This window comes from Prosopis cineraria, unplaced genomic scaffold (genome assembly GCF_029017545.1).
Source record: "Prosopis cineraria cultivar Desert tree isolate PC_DT_omini unplaced genomic scaffold, ASM2901754v1 PC13, whole genome shotgun sequence".
In the NCBI taxonomy this organism is placed as follows: Eukaryota; Viridiplantae; Streptophyta; class Magnoliopsida; order Fabales; family Fabaceae; genus Prosopis; species Prosopis cineraria.
The window spans coordinates 4109761-4131173 of NW_026555344.1; the positions used below are offsets into that span (position 1 = coordinate 4109761).

The 21413-nt window shown below is 32.9% G+C and overlaps 3 protein-coding genes across 6 annotated transcripts; 2 read left to right on the forward strand and 1 right to left on the reverse strand.

The window, feature by feature from the left end:
- The first annotated feature begins 399 nt into the window (after positions 1–399).
- Positions 400–1123, forward strand: LOC129291790 (auxin-responsive protein SAUR78-like). Its single transcript, XM_054929318.1, has one exon. It carries the CDS (start codon positions 444–446, stop codon positions 816–818), a length of 375 nt encoding a protein of 124 aa, XP_054785293.1. The 5' UTR covers positions 400–443; the 3' UTR covers positions 819–1123.
- Positions 1124–5819: 4696 nt separating this feature from the next.
- On the reverse strand, positions 5820–6167 carry LOC129290933 (uncharacterized). The gene has a single exon (XM_054927995.1). It carries the CDS (start codon positions 6165–6167, stop codon positions 5820–5822), a length of 348 nt encoding a protein of 115 aa, XP_054783970.1.
- Positions 6168–17192: 11025 nt separating this feature from the next.
- Positions 17193–21413, forward strand: LOC129291591 (uncharacterized). Of its 4 annotated transcripts, none has more exons than XR_008588710.1 (7): positions 17193–17703; positions 17980–18073; positions 18233–18300; positions 18662–18718; positions 19976–20221; positions 20473–20547; positions 20663–20802. XR_008588710.1 is itself a non-coding variant. In XM_054929045.1 (6 exons), the coding sequence occupies exons 1-6, from the start codon at positions 17599–17601 to the stop codon at positions 20713–20715; spliced, it is 627 nt and encodes a 208-aa protein (XP_054785020.1). In that variant the 5' UTR covers positions 17193–17598; the 3' UTR covers positions 20716–21413. The 4 variants fall into 4 exon arrangements, 2 of the variants coding, with proteins under 2 accessions (XP_054785020.1, XP_054785019.1); XR_008588711.1 differs by having other exon boundaries at positions 20659–20785; XM_054929045.1 differs by lacking the exon at positions 20473–20547 and having other exon boundaries at positions 20659–21413.

The window sequence follows — 21413 nt, forward strand, 5'->3', positions numbered from 1 at the left end:
GGTAAGAATGTAAAATGAAAAGAAAAGAAAGAAACTGACAAAGAAATTATACTAACTTAACCTGAAGTCACAAGTCCAAGTTTTAGAAATGCAACGACTTTGGTCACAGAACTCTCACTCAAAAGAATTTTGATTTGGCTTGAACTGAATTAGTCTGAACTTCTGTTAAAGCTCTCCCAACTTGAGACAGGTTTTAAAATACCTGGTGCTATGCGGAGAAAAGAAAAGAAAAGAAAAGAAATGAAGATACGTATGAGAGGGAAAAGCATCCCAGGCCCACCAAAGAGCGAAAAGAAACAAAAGAAGTAACAACTGGGCTTTTGCCTTAGCTGTTCCTAGTACAGTGGGCCCTCCTCGTGTTCATGATGCCTCCTCCTCTCTTTATAATCCCCCAAGCCGGTCTTCGACTTCTCTCATCACACCTCTCAAGTTCAACAATATCCATGGCCAAATTCGGAAAGCTAACCAAGCTCAAGTCCGCCATCAAGCGCTGGCCCTCCTTCCCCAAGCTCGGCCGCTCCGCCGCCTGCCACGACCATGTTGACAGGCTCTCCACCACCGATCGTAATGATAAGGAGCAGCTACATGTGGTCTGCGTTGGGAAGTCGCGGCGAAGGTACCTCGTCAGCTCCGACGTTGTCAACCACCCCGTGTTTCAGGAGCTGGTGGATCGCTTGCCGTCGTCACAGGAAGATGGGGCGGTGGTGGTTGCGTGTGAGGTGGTGCTGTTCGAGCACTTGCTGTGGATGCTTGAAAACGCCGAGACACAAATGGGGTCCATGGACGAGCTGGCTGAGTTCTACACCTGCGCAAGCTGATATACATGTCGATCACTTTAATTATTCGGATTAATTACGTGAGTTATGTCCAGATTATAGGTAGGGTTTTGGTTACCAGAAAAGAATTGTTTTAGGTATGGATTTTTGTGTTTTAACTTTTACCTCCGTTAAACTCTCTTGTTCAAAAATAATGCATGGTAGACAAAGTGAGGATTTATTTATTATACAAATAGTTGATAATTCTGTCCAAGAAATTGTAATCAGAGAGTATGTAGGACTAGTAATTGTATGTTCACCGACACAATGAATTTTTTAATGAAAGTGATTATTGAGGTTGAAATCAATTATTGTGCTCGGTTTCATTCATTGAAAGGAAGATACGCAACGTCTAGTTATTTTTATATTAAATTTTATACTATCTATTAAAATAAAAAAAATTAAGATATAAGGATAAACTATCATTAAATTTAAACCGTCTCATTTTGAACTAACAAATGTAAATATAAAAGGTAAGATAAGCCTCTATATATGCTGACCCTGAGTCCACTTCCGGCTAGGACCGACCCTTTTAATAAGCCATTTTACAATTTTTTTAAAAAAAATTAATATTAAAAAATAAATATTATATTAATTTTCAAACCTTAATCTCATTTCATGAGAATAAAAAGCAATAAATGAAAAGGCTTAATATATTTGCTATTTGAGGCTCTATGAGGAGGATGATGAAATTATATTAATGTTAATGACAGTAAAAATCATTAAAATTTAACTAATAATACTAGCAAAATTTAATTATTATCTGTGTTGATTTTGTAATATCATTATTCTTTGTTAGACTTAAATTTGTTATTATGTGTATTGACTTAAATTTATTTTTTTATACTTAATATTATGTGTAATAACTTTTTTAAAATTTTAAAAAATATTTTTTAGATTTTTAAATTGAAAAATGAAAAAAAAATACAGGGCTAGGGCTGACCTGACCAAAATGAAACTTTGGAGTATAATCAGTTTTAACATAGTCAACCCATTTAAGCCTTAACCTTTTAAAAATCGACCCTTAAAATCTAATTGACAGTTCTACAAAAATACACTCTCCGAGATGGATTTTTTTTTTTTTGCCACAGCACTCGAATGTAGATTCATGTGATGTTTTCTAGCAATTACTCTTTAAATCCCTGTATATAAAGTATTTTTTTTAAAAGTTTATTGTATCCCAAAATATAAGAAGTACCATAATATTTTTGAGTAATTAAATAATTTTGCCCTTGTCTTGAAAAAAGAAAAAAGATATTACTTGTATGATTTAATTTACCCATTGTCACCATAATATTAATGGACATTATTAAGAGAAAAAATTTAAAAATTATTGTGATTTAATAAAATTTTAACTAAATAATGAATTGTTATTATGTGTGATTCAATTAAAAATACTTTATATATAAAGATAGAGGGAGTATTTGTCTTTACTATGTTCTTTTACCAGTCTTTTCTTTCCTTTGTATTGTAATTAATATATATTTAGTTTTTTATAAGTATAAGGAGAATAAGGCTTCCAATAATAAATAATATCTGTCCCAAAATATTGAGAATAATTGGTAGATCTCTGTCAATTAAATTGCTATATTCAATTTTTTTTCCATCATATATATTTAGTTTAAATAGAGGAAAAAAATGAGAGTGAAATATACAAAAAAATATTAGGAGGAAAAAACATCAGTCATGGTATTCTTTTGAGAGTGACAATTAAGGATCTTCTAAGAACATTAATCTCAATTATGAACCGTAAATCTCAGTTAAGGACCATGGTCTTTAATTGTGATAAAAAAATATAGTTTGTGAAAATATATATATAAAACTTCACTTGAAAATTAATTATTTAACAAAAAGCGTCACTTGAGAATTCAATAACTCAACTTGAAAAAATTTCTAACGTATATTGTGAAAACATAAAACTTCACTTAGGAATCAATTGTTTAATAAAAAGACATCAATTTGGACAAGTCACTTTTTATTAATGATTCTCAAGTAGAGTTTTATTTTTTTACAATATACGTTAGACATTTTTTAAAATCTAATTAGTGAATTCTCAAGTGGCGCTTTTTGTTAAACATTCCATTTTTAAGTGGGATTTCATATTTTCACAATATACATTAATAATTTTCTCAAGTTGGTTTAGTGAATTTTCAAGTTGCGTTAGTAAATCCAACCTCACAAATTATATTTTTTATCACAATTAAAGACCATGGTCCTTAACTGAGATTTCAAGATTTCACGATCTGTAATTGAGGTTAATATTCTTAGAAGGTCCTTAATTGTTATTCTCCTTATTCTTTTCTCACCCTAGTTTTCTTCTCATTTAAATTAAAACTACGTGAAATTCAAATAAATATAAGAAAATTCTGCAGTCAAATTTGTTGACAGTAAGAAATTGATCACGGAAATAATTTGATATTGTAGCTATATATGGGAGTTGAACTAAAATCAAAGATACTATACCATAGCCAGGATGTCATGTCAAATGCAAGTGGATTTAACATTGATGCATGAATAAGTGAAGGAACCTATTAATTTTGGTTTAATAGAAAATATTTGAAGATGTATAAATTCTTATACAGTCCCTCTAATAATCTTAAATATACAGTATGACCTGGTTAACTATTTTGTAGAGATTGAAAAAACTGATTAAATTATATATTTATTATTATTGTGTAAAAAATGTGTATTACTTATTCTTAAAGACCCTTCTTTTAATGATAATATATTAAAAATGACAGACAATGAAAAAACTGAAAATAATAAGAATACATTAAGGAAAAAAGTATTAAGTGATGATAGAAAATTGAAATTTTATATTTAAGATCAAAACAAATCTTTCAATAGCCAACACTCAACAGACATGCAATGTCATTATTAGTTTAATTTTTGCCATGATCAGGTTTATCAGTCCTATAATATTATTAAGAGATTATTTGATCAAAACAAATCGACTTGTGGTTAAGAATGGAAGTCGCGAAGGATGGGACATTATCAATGCTGGTGTTGTTTATGATAAAACATGTTGCTTTGGATTATGGCCGAAGAATTATTTAATCCACTACTAATTGTTGCTTAGTTCATTCATTAGAAACTGTGCACGTGAATATTTATTTAATTGATCAAACTCAATATTCAGATATACGGGACTAGTGCGTGTGTGTGTGGCCAACGTATATGGGACTAGTATATTATGCGTGCTTGACCGTACTTTTGTATATGTAATAGGAAATGTCCATAAAAAGGAAAATTGAGGGAAATAATAAGTCACATAAAAAGGAAAATTGAGGGAAATAATAAGTCAATAACGACAGGTAGAATAATTAATTTCTTGTATTAAATTTTCGCACTGAATATTAAATTAATGAATTTAATGTCGTTGTTTACAAATGACTCACTTTTTACCTTTCTTTCGAAATTATTTCAGGAAAAAATCGAATAAAAATCTCGAGTCTGTAAAATCTACAGTGACGAACGCGGTGACGATCAGAATTCATAAAACTTACAACAAAGCTCTCTTGAAATTAATTTCAGAAACTTGTTAAGATTTTTTTTTGGGGGGGGGAGTGATTTTTCCATAATTTTAGCAAATAAATAAATAAAAGCATAACAGTCAAGTTGGTCCTCCTTTGGCTTATGAAACATGATTTGGCGGTTAGAGGGGATCATATTTTTTTTTAATATTTGAATTTAATGTTCACAATATCCCCATAATGAATTTAAGAGTAGTTTAAAATAAATGATTCAAACATTTTTGGATCGAATCTGATAGAAATATATTCTGATTTGGGGGGGAAGAAACCTGGGGCGTTGCCCACAGTTTGAATTGTAAGTTTAGTTGGTATGCTATGATCATATGAGAAGACAAAGGTTGACACCTGACAGGATTGCGATCGTGTATTTTTTTTTTAAAAAAAAGTGAATAAATACACCGATAAACACAAAAAAAAAAAAAGAGGGGGCAGGAGAGCAGTCGACTTCATACAAATTCAATTTCACTTTTTCTTCTATTTGACTTATATTTTATTATATATTCAATCAACAGGATTAAACTTTATATGAATGGTTTATTTTTTTAATTTTTAATTTAGAGAATAGGAGTTTAAGATTACATGTGAGATTGAACCTGTGATTTTCTGTTTACAAGATCATTAGATTATAAAGAATATAAAACTAAGCCAATGACAACATCACCACCTTCCGAGCTCAATGTTCAAGATTTAAGCCATATATTAGCATGTTAGAGCATGAGTTGTAAATATTAAATTAAACTGATTATTTAAGAAATACAAGGAAGAATACAAAACTGATAGCTGTTGCCAGACTTGTCTTGCTTCTTGAAGCGAACAACATAGATATACACAAAACAAACTGCATTGAGGACGAGTCCAAGTTTCTTAGTGGGCCCAATGAAAGGAAAGTTTCATTCAGGTGTCCCCAAATGTCAAGCTTGGGCTTAGGCCCTCCCCTTCCAACCACATACGATCCACTGTAATCTGACCCCCTCCCCCCCTTGTTTTTGCCACCAGTGTGATCAACAAGGAGTACAACATATTAAAATTCAAAGATAAATAGTTCAAACTTGTAAGGATATAAATATATAAAAAAAACTAAAACTTATAATTTTTTTCCCCCAAAACGAGGAATGTATATTTGCCGCTGACGACCATGGGGCTCCACCACTGTTCTTGGGATGTGCCCCGCTTCTTTTTGGCATTTAAATAATCGTTGCTCTCATCGATAGAAACTCCTGGCGCCCAAAATGGAACAGCATAACCAAATTTATTCACAAGAGCAATCTGATGGATCGCCAAAGAAATAGTATAAAGAAATGACGCTCTGAAGCCGTCACTTATAAAATACACGCATTGCAACAATGAAAATATCATCTGCATTTACAATAAGATCATAGAAATCCAAATGAATATCACAATCATATCGGCGCGGAAGGAAATGAATGAGAAAGAGAGAGAAAGGACACTGATATATCTAAATCTAAGGGAACTAGAGGACACCGAATTTTTTAAACAAGTGAAGAAAGAGTGGAGGAGGACGTGGCCGAATTGATGTCGTAGTGGAATATTTGAGGAAGCAGAGTTCAAAATCGTGAGGTTCAGACAGGATTCTGAGAACTCCATCATTATAAAACCCTAATTCCTCGGCTGATTTGGAGAGAAGCTCGCAGAAACGCGCGTCCCTGAGAGCCTTCGTCTCAACCATAAATCTCCTGCTGCTTTCTTCGTCCATGCCAACCTTCACTGGTACGTAACCCTTTCGTCCCAATTTTGCCCCTCCCAAACACTTATAATACCCACCCACGCATTTCACCACCTCACTCCCTGTTATCCCCATCTTTCTCCAACACCAACCAACACTACACAACACCTTCTTACTCTGATCTATCTCTGTTCTTCAATCTATATATATGTATATGTATATATGTCGTACGTTTGTCAGAGAGAATCTGGACGTCGTAACGGCGAAGTTGGATATGTCGGGTTCTGCTGAGTGTTGGTCTATGCTTGATGTGGTTCTTTTTTTTCCTGCCCTGGCAAGTTTACCTCGTAATTAAATTTGACCAATCCCGGTGGACATAGAATATGAATTGGTCAAATTGTTTTCTGAACGTCTTGTCTTTTTCTTCTGCGCATTCTCTCCAAATCCAAATAGAATCAACCAGCTCATGGGATTTTCTTTGCTCTTTTCTCATGCTTGACTCCTCGTTCTGTCTCTTCTGCATTGGATTTGCCGTACGGAATAAAATTGTCACCCAGAATGCTCTCACGATCAATAAGTTGCGGACTTTAGTTTGAAGTTTATTTTACACTTGAGAAATTTCTTCGTTTTTTCTTATGCCAATGATCTCTCTCTCTCTCTCTCACGCACCCAAACAAGGTCTGGTTGATACTGTGCTCAATTTCTATCTCGTTTTATCTTTTCAAAAATAGAATTTCTTAATTATAAGAAACAATCCTTTGTGTTTATCAAAATTAATTTGATGAGGTTTTTATTAATATCAATGCTTAACTAATAATATATCTTTTATAATTAATTAATTAATCACGTTTGGTACTTCCTTTCCCGGTCATACCAGATCATTTTGGTTGTTTGTCTTAATAAAAGCTTTTAGCTATATTTTTAATTTATTTAACTAAATAATTCAATTAAAAAATAACTGCTATAGCCATGACATGAACTCGACATCTCAGTTAAGAGGAGTCAATTCTCTAGTCAGTTAATCCAAACGCGCGCTGATAACTGAACTCAAATAAATATGTACTGCACTATCGCATGACAGGTTTCTTTGGGTACAACTTTCGCATAACCTGGGTTTTTTTTTTTGGGTTATTTTAGTATGAATGCTGATATAGAGAAAAATAGATTAGCCTGTAGCCCAACCCCATCTAAGAATTGATTGGCCCATGCGAGTGTTCTTGGGCCCCCAGCTTTTCGCTTCACTAGAAAACGGCGCCGTTTTCAATTACATTTCCTGTAGCTCATGTGCTACCGTTTCAGCGGTCACAGTGACGGTGGCGCTGACCCAACCCAGTGCTTCGGTGGAGTGACTGGAGTCGGAATGAGTTTCCTGCTTATCCTCCTTAGGATAAAATCTGGATCATCCGGGTAAAAAATTTAGATAATTCAAATTTAAAGTATTATTATATTATTATATATTATATTGATTAAAATAAAAATTTATAAGATAATTTTAATAAATACTTTATTTTTAATCTAAGCTAGATTTAATTTAATATTAAAATTTTTATAATTAATGTATATTAATTATCCAGATTTATTTTGCATAATTCAAGACTATGCAGAAATAATCAGTATACATTAATTATAAAAATTTTAATATTAAATCAAACCTACTAAATTAAATTTAGACCAGGCTAAAAATAAAAAACTTGTTAAAATTATTCTATAATTTTTATAAATTTTTATTTTAATAAGTATAATATATAATAATATATTAAATTTGGACCATCTAAATTAAAATTTGAATGGTTCAGATCTCATATCAAGGTTAAGCATTATGTGCTTATCCATGAGATGAGCATGGAAATTGGTCCTGAGTCACCTCAAGTTGCTTCATGTTAATTATAATTAATTAATACAATTTGATTTGGTTCAAAGTTTTCATAATTTAAGCTTTTTATTGAATCTCTATTTAATATTTTATTCATTATAATTAATTACTTTAAAATAATCTTGCCTTTATCCGGATGCAGTTCTTTTCAAACCACAGTTGATACTAAATATAAACATTTCTTTTTACAATACTCATTCATTTCAAGGAACTAGCTTCTATTAATTAGCTAAACTCAATACATCCTAGCAATATCACTTATATATTGCTAATTTATTATAAGAAACTAGATTGAACCCAAAGGCACAAATTAAGGAAGATATTTTTAAAAAGCGTGATACACATGTAAAGTGTGTAAACCTTTCCGGTGCGATTCTCTCAAGTTATGGACAATAGACGATATAAAAAAGATATTAGCTCAAATAAATCAGAACTTATGGACAGGACTGGATGGGTTGCTTTAAAATGGGAGGGACTTGGCCGAAAAAAGAAAGACAGTGGAAGGGAAATATTCACAATCAACACACAACAACTAGCAGAATTTGTTGGACCATCAAGCTAAAATGAAAGCATATACATGCATGTTGATGTTGAAGAGAGATTAATTAATTAATTTTGAATTGCGAAAGGGATATATGAACAGATGTGCAAGCTGGTTAATTATAAGACGCTTTTGTGACCCACTAAGCCACTTGGCCCCCCAATGTTTACCGTTTTTAATTCGCTGCAACTTGTTTGGCTACTTTCCACACCTTTCCTCTTCTTTTTTTTTCATACTCTTCTCTCTACTAAAGCTTATGGCCGCATCTTAGCACGTTTATATATATGTAATTTCCTTCTTAAGAATACATGTAAGCAAATTCCAATTTAGTTTTTTTTTTTTTCCCTTTTTATGTATATCTGATACTACTGAGTGCACGGGTGGCCCTACGTTGAGTTTCGGGGGATGCACCCCTAAACTTGAAAAAAATTATAAAACAGGGTCATGTATTTTACTACTTTGCATACCCTTGTCCAAATACCTTGCACTCCTTAGTCCAACTTTGAGGATATTTAGGGTCTGAAAAAAATTTAATTCAACCAAAAAAAATTAATTCAAAATTTTGATAATGAAAGATCAATTGAATTTGTAAAGTTCTATCCATGTGAGTTTTCTTCCTGAAGATTGATAATCAGCTTGAGATTTACATCATTAATATGCGAAGCAATACTGAATTTGAATCATTAAAAGGAATTTATAATCTTGCAAAAAAAAAATTGTTTGAAACAAGAAGACATATAGTTTATCCTTTAGTTTATACTTTCTCAAGATTGGCAATACTGATTACATAGTAAGAGTCTTTTTTGTTGTGAAATTTATAAAAAAAAAAAATAGGTTGTAGAATCATATAGGAGATCTATTGATAAATAATTATCTAATAATTTATATTGAAAAAGATTTTTTTTAACATTAACAATAAGGTGATTGTTCAATAATTTCAGAATATGAAGCCATGTGTAACAATAAAGTATGTGCCTGCTATTTAAAAAAAAAATAAATTATTTTTAAATTTATTAATTTTAAAAATATTGCACCCTCACCCGGGCATTGGCACCGTGATTGACTCGGTGTACTGAGTATATGTTGCTTATTTGATACCACATACACAGATATTTACATTGAATGGAGTAGGACTATTGGCAGAATCGTAGTGAAATGACGATGACAAGTTGGTATAACAGGGAAATTACTGTTTCCGTTGCTGGCAATATAAATATATATATGTGTGTATATCAAGATCCATTTATCCTGCCAAGGAATGAACATAAATACATGGTTGTCAAAAACTTGTCTGATAGTTGCACTATGTAATACGTATGCATAGAACTTTACAGAATTTGCTGGATCCCAAAAGATAACCGGTCAAAGCATACAAGAACGATCAAGTTGATCAGTTTTATTTTATTAATTTTCAACCCTGAAAGAGACACATGAATTGATGGCCACTCTTCATGTGACCCTGAAGGCTCTCATGCCACTCGACACTTTGTTATTCACTATACATTCTTCCTGCAACTTGTTGCCTAGCAAGTTTCTATTTCTGAAAGTTTGTGTCACGGCCCTCTTGGGACCATACTTTAAAATACGTACGTACGTATCGTAGCTGCAATATCCTTTTTAGGTTGTATAATTTTTAACAAATTTGGACTGTCTAAATCCAATGTTTACCTTGCATCTCATTTTTTTTAATTTCTCGCACACCCGGTATTTTAGGCCACTCCACGTCAAGTTGAAAGGATTTAATAAGAACTCAAATTAATCTGAGTCCAGCATTGACAAACCTTTTCAGATAGTGGGTTTTGCCATTTATATTAACACTGCTAGATGAATTAAAAATATATACAAAATTAACAAATTAATTAAACACCTCATCTCTCATAATCGTCACGTCAAACTTTTAAGAAAAGAATCAGTATTTTTTTTTTGAAGAGCAAGATAAAGTTTTAATAAAAAAAATCCACAACTTGAAGAACATTGATCTAAATAAAATTTGTATTTGTTTGTTTAATTTGAGGAATTATGTATGTGTTTGTGGGAATCACATTAAACTAATTAGATAAATTTCCTAATATGCAGTAAACAAAGACTTGACAGAATGATGATTTGCATTATATATATTCATAATTTGTGAATCGTGTAGCTGAAATTATATGGATATGCCTTATTGATTTTGGGACGAGACTATATGGATGAAATAGCCATTGAAAAGGACATCAAATCTGGAAATATATACCAATATACATACGCAAGTTGATGGGGGTGATATTGAAAAATTCAAATATATAACATGTGAAGGTGGAAATGAATGCATTGAAATGAAAGTTAAGGGAGGGACCCATGGATATTTGGTGTAATAATGAAGATGGGCATATATATGCATTTGCTCACTCCCACCCACTCACACACACACACAGACACACACACGACCCCAGAGTGCATTTTGTCTACACCAAAAGCCACAAAATGATTAATTTTGTGGACAAAATTGGCTTTTGTGCCTATCCACTTTTCATCTCTTAGTTTGTTTAATTTAAGAAAAATGACAATAATTTTTTTTAAATTATTATAAATTATAATACAATCTCTTGAAACTATAATTTAACTGAAATTTTTAAAAACTTTTATGTTAATAAATTTTAAATTAAAAAATTATTTTATTTTTATTAAAAATAACAAATGTTAATTATAACGTTTACTGATCTAACGATGTGTTTTATTTCAATCTTAAAAGTTGAAACTGTATGCTGTTGTCTGATCTATCATATCATAGTTTGACATTTTTTTAGCATCTAAAAATCATCTAGCGTAGCATATGTAAAGCATTGGTAGTTTAAAAAAAAAAAAGGTCGATATACTATCATTGGAATAGCCAATATAATATGATAAACATTGTTTTACATTTTGAATCAAATAATACTTTAAAAGCTATCTTACATTCAAGACTCGGAGTAGTACAACTATATATGCAATCGCTTTTCTAATAGATTTGGATTTTATGAATGTTGCAAATTTTTTCATTGAATGAGTGTCCACAATATTATTGCCTTAAGATTTCATCAATGCTTGAAATTTATGGTTAACTAGAAATAAATGAAATTAAATAACGAGTTAAAAAAGGATTATATGAAAATGCATTTTAATCATTAATTTATATACAATTACATGAATAGTTGGATAAAGGTAGAATTGTATTCAGCGTTCTATTGTGCCTGCATCTTTTAATATAATATCTATTGTGTGACGTCAAACGCTTATACATTGAATTGTGAAAGAATTTGAAACACTTATTGAATTCTGATCCTACAGTAACCAATGCTTGCATGCATGAGTTCTATTTTAAAAAGGGAGCCAGCTAGCATATACCAAGATAACATGGAAAGGGGTAATAATGGAGATATATGGCCCTGGAAATTAAATCCACATGCGAAGGAAGAAGATTGTCAATGTGTTTTGTGTGGGACACAGTTTCTGACTGAGGACGCATCTATCTGGTTCTGGTTCTTCCTCATCTTCCTTCTCCTGCTTTTCCCATGCACGTCGCACGTGATTTCCAGGACATTCCAAGCCAAATATCACGTGCCCCTTTTCTTTCTTGGACCACTCCTTGTCTTGTGTCTTCATATTTACATCATTGCCTTCTCTGCTTTCTTTTCTTCCAGGGATTGTGTCTTTTCCTAGTTACTTACTGGTAAGGAATAAATTAGGTAACTTCTAAGTACAAGTTGGTCAAAAAAAACTTCTAAATACAATAAAAACCCCATAAATATGCCACTTAGCGTGCTTGATTTCACTAATTGAGAGAGCTGAATCACATTATTCTAGAGCCTTGGGTTTAATTAAGTTGTAAAACATACACTAGTGTTATATCATGTTAGAAATACAAAGGCATCCTCAAGTTCGAGGTACCCTTGAGATCATCATTAATAATAATAATTTCAACTAGCAAAAGTGCGGATTAAATCTAAGAAAATGGTGATAATACCCCAGATTTTTTAAGATAATGGGCTGTGGAATTAAAAAGAAAACAGTTCCCTAATTTGTGATCTGTATGATATAATATATATATATATATATATATATCATACAACGGGATGATGATATATATAACGGCATGATGATCTTCCTTTGATCCTACTGCACCACGTGCCACTTTGAAACAATCCATATACTTTCCGACGTGCCTACGCAATTTCGATCAGTATATATATTAGGAAATTGAGTGCTGTATTTGATAATTATATTGTGATTATCGCTCTAAGGCCAGGGACGGATGCAGAGTTTTATGGTTGGGGGGCTAAACTCAAAATAAAATAAAAATGGGGGCCGAAATATATTTTAAACTATTTCGTAAAGAAAAAATAAAAATTCCTCCAAAAACCCAATAATCTATGGGGGGGGCAAGTTTAGATCCGTCTAAGGCACCCATTGATTCTAAGAAAATCTGATAGCTTAAACTCAAATATATATGCAGTGCAACTTGAAATCGAAGTAATTAATTATAACATTTAAGGCATTTTCTTTCTGGGTCTAACTAAAATTCCATTAATAACAATTCCAATAATAACACATCCAGACAATAATATAACGATTACATATCCACATAGTGCCACAAACCTGCAAGAAACAAAAGGAACGTGAAAGACCAGACAAAATGCTTCAATGCGTTTTTTTTTTTTCCTTTATTTCATTTTTCACCTTCTTCAATGGTACTTATTTATTGCTGATAAGTGGGGCCTTTATGTTGCATTCAATTAACGATGATGATAATAAAACAAGGGAGAATTTCGTCAGATGATTAGGAATGTTATCATGTGATAATAAATAAGATCAATTAAAATTTGAAATTTCAATTCAATCTAGCAAGATTGAAATAAAATTAATTTAAATAATAAAAAATTAGCCTGTATTTAAACATTTAAAAAATAGCGGTAAGATTTAATATAATGTTAAAAAATTAATAATTAAAATTGAAAAATTATCAACAAAAGTTGCTTCACAAGTCACTTGTTCAATCATTTTAATTATTTTAACTTATGAAGCAATGTCAGGTTTTAATTTCCCAACTTTATAAGTTAATTTTTCAACATCACTTATAAATTATTTGACCTGACAATTCTTAATTTGTTCAATTAATTTATCTGAATTTATAAAGTAACATCAATTATTAATTTCACAATTTTACTTATTAATATTCAAACATAATTGGTAAATTACTTTAATTGACTTGTTAACCGTTGAGAAAATGAGATTTGTTCAATCAGCTTATCTGAATTTAGAAAGTAGTTTGAGTTGTTAATTTCTCAATTTTAATGGTTAATTTCCTAATATTACATTTAAATTTGACTGTTATATTTTTATGTTTAAATAGAGACTATTTTTTGTTGGTTAAAAAAAAGGACTCTTTTGATATTTTTGTCATTTAAATTAATTTTATTTTAGTCTCAGTAGAGTGAATTAAAATTTTAAATTTTAATAAATTTCATTTATTATTATGTCACATTTCTATCTTTGGATAAAATTCTTCCATGAAACAAAATTTTATAAAATAGCTTCCTTTAGAAAATATTATAATAGAAACATCTTCGTTTGGGGAAAAAAAGAGGGAAAATTTCATTTAAGAACTAAAGATGTGCATGCAAACAAATTAGGCCCAAATAAATTTAAAATTACACTGCAATATTGAGACACTAAATTGAAAATAATTTTTATAAGAAATGATTAAATTTCCTTTATTTATTTAAAAAGAAGAAGAAAAAACCACCAGCCACCCACCGCCAATGATAGCAATCACTGAACCTCCATCATTGGAGCTCTAACCAATTGTTAGACTATTGCCAGCCTAAAGAATTATAAATTAAATTCCCTGTGCTATGTTTAGATGTATATAGATTTAGATTTAAGCTAAATTTATTGTTTGGATAATTAAAAATGTATGGATTTGAATCTGAATTTGAATTTAACTCAAATTCAAATTCAAGTTCTGCCTTAATCTCTTTGTAATTTAAAATTCTTTCTAAACCCTTATTATTTCAAATTCTAATTCAATCTCTTTTGTGATTTGACCTCAATTCATAAAGGCTTTGATCGACTTGCCAATGATAATTGGACCAGATAGCTTAAGTTGATGAAAACAAGTTGTCACTGTTAATCGAGACTGGACGACCGCCTTTTACCGGGACCAGACCTACGGTGATGATCAAGACGAGATGGAAGACTTCCATCGAGACTAGAAATATGGCAATGATTGGGATAGAATGGCCGACTTTTATCGAGATTTGACTGACGATGACAATCAGGATGGGATAGCCAACTTTTATTGGGATCAAACTAACAACGACAAATGGTATCGGAAGCCCAACTTTCACCAAGACCTGACTGATGACAAAGAAGGGCATCGGATGGCCAATTTCAGTAGGAACAGGACCAATAGCAACCATCAAACCAGATGACCTACTTATATCGGGACTAGACTGACAACAACCACTAAGCTAGACTGTCAACTTCTACCAAAACTTGACCAATGGCGATAATGGGGACTGGTGGGCCGACTTTTACCAAAATTGAACTAATAGTGATGACAAGGATTAAAGGACCAGCTTCTATCAAGATCAGACCGATGATGACCACAAGATGACTGACTTTCACTAGGACTGAATTGATGGCCATAGGGACCCAACAGCCGACTTTCATCGGAGCAAGTTGCTTCCAAAAAGTTGATATATATATATATATATATATAATAATCATTGTTTTCAAATTTATTGATTATTACGACAAGAAATGAACTTGTTAAAATAAGTAAAGTTAAGTAACGAACAAGTCATATTGAGGAACTAGCACGATTGACAAGCATTGTAATATAGTTGAAGAAGTAACATATTTACCAAGTAAAGTTAAGTAGTTAACAAATTCTGTTAGGAAGTCATGAATTAATAAATAAAGTTAAATAGTTAACACGTTTGTTTAGAAATCAACAACTAAAGGTACACAATTAATAAATAATGTAATTCAATTTAGGGAGTCACAGATTTAATAAGAAAACTAATTAACAAGTGATGTTGAGGAATTAAAAGTAAAGTCATGTACTTAACAAGTAATTTAGTTATTTTTCAGATTAATGATATTAACAAGTGCCGTTATAAAATTAATAAATAAAGTTGAAAAATTAACAATATAGTTGAGTTTAGGAAGTCACAAATTAATATGTAAAGTTAAGTAGATAATAGGTCTTGTTTAGAAATTAACAAGTTTGTAACAAATAATGTAATGATTAAGAAGTTTGAAAATAAAGTTCATTATATAGATTTTTATTCATTATATGATTAAAAAGATTCAATGACTTGATCGACATTAGTCTTCTAGTAAGTCAAGTAGTTATGGGTTCATACATCCCGTTGGCCACCTTTAGAGAATTTAATTCTCCAACCATTGTTGGCCAAAGTTCCAATGATGAAGGTCTAATAATAGCCGTCGCCAATGAGGCTTCGATGTCCAACAATGGTATTCTAACTAGATAGCTAGTAGTTTTTTTCTTTTTCTTTTAAATAAATGAAGGACATTTTGATGATTTTTTATAAAAATTAATTTCAATTTAGTATTTTGGTACTGCATTATAATTTCAGATTTATTTGAATCTGATTTGTTAATATATTACATCCCCAATACCAAAATGAGATTCTCCCAAAAAAAAAAAAGGGCCATCAAGCAGGACCTATTTTCCAATGAACTGGGTCCGATATCCTTTTCTATGATCATATGGCTGTCACAATACAACCCAGAAAATTACGCAGAAGTACCAGACGAGCTTGCTTGGAATGATGTAGAATTATATTTTATATAAATTACAGTTTACAAATTAAAATTAAATTAAAAGTCAGTTGTTACAATATAATTTATATTTAAATATTCTTTTTTAAAAAATTAATTTGACAAATTAAAAAATATTTAGATGATATAATTAAAAAAAAAGTTTAAATATATAATAACTAAAAAGATAGAGACTGATAAAAAAAACTAAGGAAAAAAAGAGTCGCGTGTGTCTATATATATATATATAAATTATGAATAATAAGTTAAATTTATAAGTAATAAAAATATTAAATTTCAAAAGAAAATGCAAAAGGATAAATAAGTTATTCATTAATTTTTTTTACCAGCACCAATTTATTGAATTTAAAATGTATTAAATGAAGCTAAGAATTAAATTTCAACGTAACTAATGCAAAAATTTTAAAATTTAGCTTTTGGTCTAATTATAATGGAAGAAAAAAGTTCATTTACCCACTATTCTTAACAAAACCTACAAACTTTAGTTTAAGTCGATTAAATAGAATTTAAACAAACACAAAGTATATAATTTTTTAAAATATTTGAAAAGAAGAACCACGTTTTAAAATGTATTTACAAAAATTTGAATTGTATGATTTTTGAATTTATTTGGCCCTTTCTCAGAATTTTCGCAACACAATATGATATGATCAATCAATTCTTAAAGCTGTTATAAATAATAAGACCCCATGTTGCGGTGGGCCCCGCTTCCCCGTTGCCCCTGAAGAAGGACTTCATCACAGTGAAAAACAGAACCTTCTGGACACACAAACGCAATTCACCAAAAATATCTAAACCCACCGTGCAATCTCGTCCGTGTATCCTCACCGTCCTCAATCCCCATCTCACCGTTAAATTAACCACCATTAAACTTTATACTAATTAAGTACATCAAAACTATATAAACTGCTCCGTTTCTGGAGTGTTCTTGTGCCATAGCGAGGTTGGGGAGGGTATGTTTGTGATCTCTCCGGAGACAGCCTCCTCCTTCCTCTTTTCCCTTACTCTTCACCTTTCACTCCACGGAACCTAAAATGCTAAGGTTCCGTGTCCCAATTCTCAAACAAGTACCATAATAATATATAAATTCTAGTATTATTCTTATTTTGTGTGCTAGCTTGCCTGCGTTTTGATGTAGTTTTTCTGGTTGTACGGTGTTTGCGTTTAGTTGGTTTTGGCTGAGTCAATTCGTCGACACGAAAGAGGAGAGAAAAACTTAAGTCTGATTTGTGCTTCTGGTTTTCATTGGGGTCTGGCTGGTGGTGCTTTTTCTGTAGCTTCTCTTTGAGAAAGTTTGGATTTTTATCTTATCGTTGAGAACAACAATGGCGAATGGAGAAGAGAAAGGCAATGACTTCTATGCAGTTATGGGATTGGATAAGGAGTGCACAGAATTAGAGCTCAGGAATGCTTATAAGAAACTCGCAATGGTTAGAATTGAATGCCTCTCTCTGTTCATCTTTCCTTTTTCTTCTTACTAAACTTGTTTGTTTTAAAAAAATCCATTCATGTTGGCATATGGGTCTTGTAAGATTCCAAGAACTCGCTTCGAGGATGGTACTTTTTTATTTTTCCCCAACTTTGAGAAATCCCATGTGGACTCTCTGTCCATTTTCCTCTGTGATGGGTAAGGGATTATAAGATGTGTCCCAGGAATTATGTGCGTTTGTTATAACGTTGTAAAATGGTTTTGTTTGATGGGATAGAAATGGCACCCAGATCGTTGTTCAGCGTCGGGGAATTCAAAGTTCGTGGAAGAGGCTAAGAAGAAATTCCAGGCAATTCAGCAAGCCTATTCTGGTAACTCTTCCTTCTCTCTGATTTTTTATTCTTCCCTGATATGTTATTGATTGACGATAGATTCTCGGATTCATCGGATCCTTCGTACTGAAGCAATTAAATCACGAGATGCTACTTCATTCTTCTTACTCTGTTTTTCCCCCTTTTCTGCGTCCACAGTTTTATCTGATGCCAATAAGAGGTTCTTGTATGACATAGGAGTCTATGACAGCGATGACGACGACATTGTAAGTCACTTGGGCCGATCCTTATGGTCTCTTTTTCTTTCGAGGAAAAAATGGTCCTTTTTATCTTTTAACTTAAAATAGAAGATATGTATTTTCCCCCCCTGGTTTTATTGGTCATTCTTGTCCTGTTTCCGGGGTTTTTTTTTTATTTTCTGTTTTTTTGTAAAGTGAAGACTTTTCTCAATTCTGGGATCAATACGGGATTCTATTTTGTTTCCTTTAATATAAAAATTAGCTTGATTGATTCTCAGTCTTTCTGGGTTGCTTAGTTTCTTCATATGGGTGCTTTTGTAGTAGTGTTTTTATCGCCTAGCATCCTTTTTTTTTTAAAAAGAAAAAAATTATTTCCTAATTTTTGCAGGGGATGGGAGAATTCTTGAACGAAATGGCAGCAATGATGAGCCAAACAAAACCAAATGTGAGTGATTTTGAGTTCAAGTCAATATTTAATATTTAATTTCAATGAATGGGTGAAACGTTGGTTGGAAAACTCGTCCTACCTGCTTTGTTTAATGAATAAAGCTACGCATAAACATGAGGTTAACTTTTGTCAAATCCTATGTTGTATGCTTTGCTGCTGCTGTTTTTTCGTTTCTTGGAAGATTCCTTCTTATGATCTCTCCACGATGAAATGGGCCCCTGCTGGGTCACGGGTCGGTCTGTTCTTTCTAGGCCTAAAATCCTCTTACCTCGAGACTTTGACAAACAAAATTGGAAGCCTGAGGAGACATGTATGCTTTTAATACCCAATTGTATCTCAGGGTTGTTTTCAAAGGACATTTATAAAAAAAAGTTATATTGTTTGGATGGAAGAGTTGGAGTGAGAGGTTATAGATTTTTTTCATTGACACTCCAGTTATTAGTCCTGTAATCAAGGTGTAAATTCTAGGAGGAGTATTTTTTAAGGGAATAATAAATTCGGGGTAAAAGTGGAAAGACACAATTATCATGATCAACCAAACTGATACACCGCCCCTCTTCCTTTTCAATTTTCATAATAAGGAGCAGAATAGTAGCTTCTGGGGCTTGTAGCTGGAAATTCAGAGCCAGAATTCGCGGGCCTATGGAAATGGCGGGTCCCACGGTGCTGCGATTTTTGCCCCCAGGTTTTAGATGCAATGGCTGATAATAGTATGGGGGCCCACATGGGAGCAACCTGAGCTTTCGTTGACAGGTGGGCATGGAAATGTTGGCGCCCCACCACAACTTGACCCCATTTGCCGAATTGTCCATCTGGGTTTTGAAATTTCTCATATGCATGTTCAACATAGATAGTCACAAACAACCCAGTCTTCACAGTCCGTACGTATTAGGTATGATTCCATGCGCTTCACTCGTGAGAATCAAACGTTGTATTATTGTGATCATAATTATAAAGATCGATATTGATGACCCGTTTGGCTGCTGACAAACGAGAGTGCTTAAGTTGGGACGTTAGGTACAGCAGGACAAGTTAGGTATTTGCCGTGAGTTCAGTGTTGACGATAATTACGTTGTTTGTTTCTGTTTGTGGTTGTGGTTGGTTCTTGCAACTAATATTTATCTGTCTTCCGTGGCTATGTAATATCCAGTGCTTAATCAATGTCAATGTGCAGAAGTGTGTAAATCTTGGAATACAGAGTTCGTTTGTGAATTAACGTTTTTGGTGACATTGGTTTTGTGCGTGAATGGGCAGGAAAATGGGGAAGAGAGCTTTGAGGAGTTGCAACAGCTGTTTGAAGACATGTTTCAAGGTGACATTGGATGTTCTGGAAGTGACTCCCACACTGCTGCTTCTAGTTCTACTTCGTCCACGACAACTACGTACATGACTTACTCCGAAAGTTCCGGTTCTAACAAACGCAATTCCTCGGAGATGAACGTTGGGAAGAATGTGGATTCCTCTGACTTTGAGGCCACCCTCCAGGACTTCTGTTTAGGGGTTAGTATACATGGCTTTCTAAATTTGTTCTCTTTCACACTGCATGATTAGGAGATGAGGTCAAAAACCTCTCCATTGGATATGCATAGAGAACAGGTTAATTGAGTGAGTTGGTATGAATTTAAACCATACCCAACATTTGGCTGCAGCATTTAGCAGCAGCCTTGGCTTGATAAATTAGTGGTTTTTGAATGTTACTTATTGCAGAGTCTAAATGAGTTGTATGTTGTCATGTTGAACTTGTCCCCAAGGTCTGTTTCTGGTAAACTAACATTACCAGTGAGGATACAGAACACAATTGGAGTATTTGTGTTTGAGCCTTTGAGGTATGTCACCATTTCACATGTAAATCAACCATGTAGTGTCTGTATATTAGTGTATACGCACGCGCACATAATAGTACTTGTGCAGTATCTTTACTGGTTGGCGTTGTGAAGACAGGTGGATCGGCTACAAGACATAAAGGAGGGAGGAGGTGTGCGAGGAAGAGGTAGCAGTAGACGTAGACATGGTCGGAAGCAAAAGGTGGCATCTGGGCATGATGTCTCCTCCACCAGTGACTTGTCCAGTGTATCTGCATAGTCACCACCTTGTCGGCCATGCAACAGTGCTAATCAGTCCTCTAATCCACCTCTATTCTTCACAAAGCTGAACTGTGATTAATCTATCTGAGACAACAATACGGGACTACATATATTTAGATATATATATGAAGAGAGTTATTATTAGCCGTGTTGGGGGGCGACCGAAATGTCTAGTCTTAGAGAGGGAGGGTTGACTTGACTCGGTCTTTTGTATGCCCCCATTTTAGAATCATGCTGGAACTTGGAATCAAAATTGATGGATGGACAATGTTATGATCTCTTGTAGATGTGGCTTGCTTTTGCAGGTTGAGCTCAGAAGTATTTTATTTGGTAATGTTATGGTACTTTTATATGGAATGTATAATGAATAATATGAGAATGTGGGGTGATGATGGTGAGGGTGAGATATTTGAGATGGAATTGTCAGATGGTGGTGGTTGTGGGAAAAGGACATGTTGGGACGATGTTGATGAGTTGATGATGGCAAGTCAAGCCAGAGGACAAGGGAGAAAAATGGCCGCTGGCTTCTTTTTGTAATCAATGAAGGGCCCCACAGCACGTGGGCAGAGACCCCCCGTGTGAATTCCAAGTTTGTGTGTTGTATATCA

Excerpts from the sequence above, each read along its gene's own strand:
- LOC129291790 (XM_054929318.1), top strand. The coding sequence starts at position 444 with ATGGCCAAATTCGGAAAGCTAACCAAGCTCAAGTCCGCCATCAAGCGC.
- LOC129290933 (XM_054927995.1), bottom strand. The coding sequence starts at position 6,167 with ATGGGGATAACAGGGAGTGAGGTGGTGAAATGCGTGGGTGGGTATTAT.
- LOC129291591 (XM_054929044.1), top strand. The coding sequence starts at position 17,599 with ATGGCGAATGGAGAAGAGAAAGGCAATGACTTCTATGCAGTTATGGGA. Across the intron at positions 18,301-18,661 it reads ACAGCGATGACGACGACATT|GGGATGGGAGAATTCTTGAA; the intron begins GTAAGTCACTTG and ends TAATTTTTGCAG. Across the intron at positions 20,222-20,662 it reads TCCAGGACTTCTGTTTAGGG|GTGGATCGGCTACAAGACAT; the intron begins GTTAGTATACAT and ends TTGTGAAGACAG.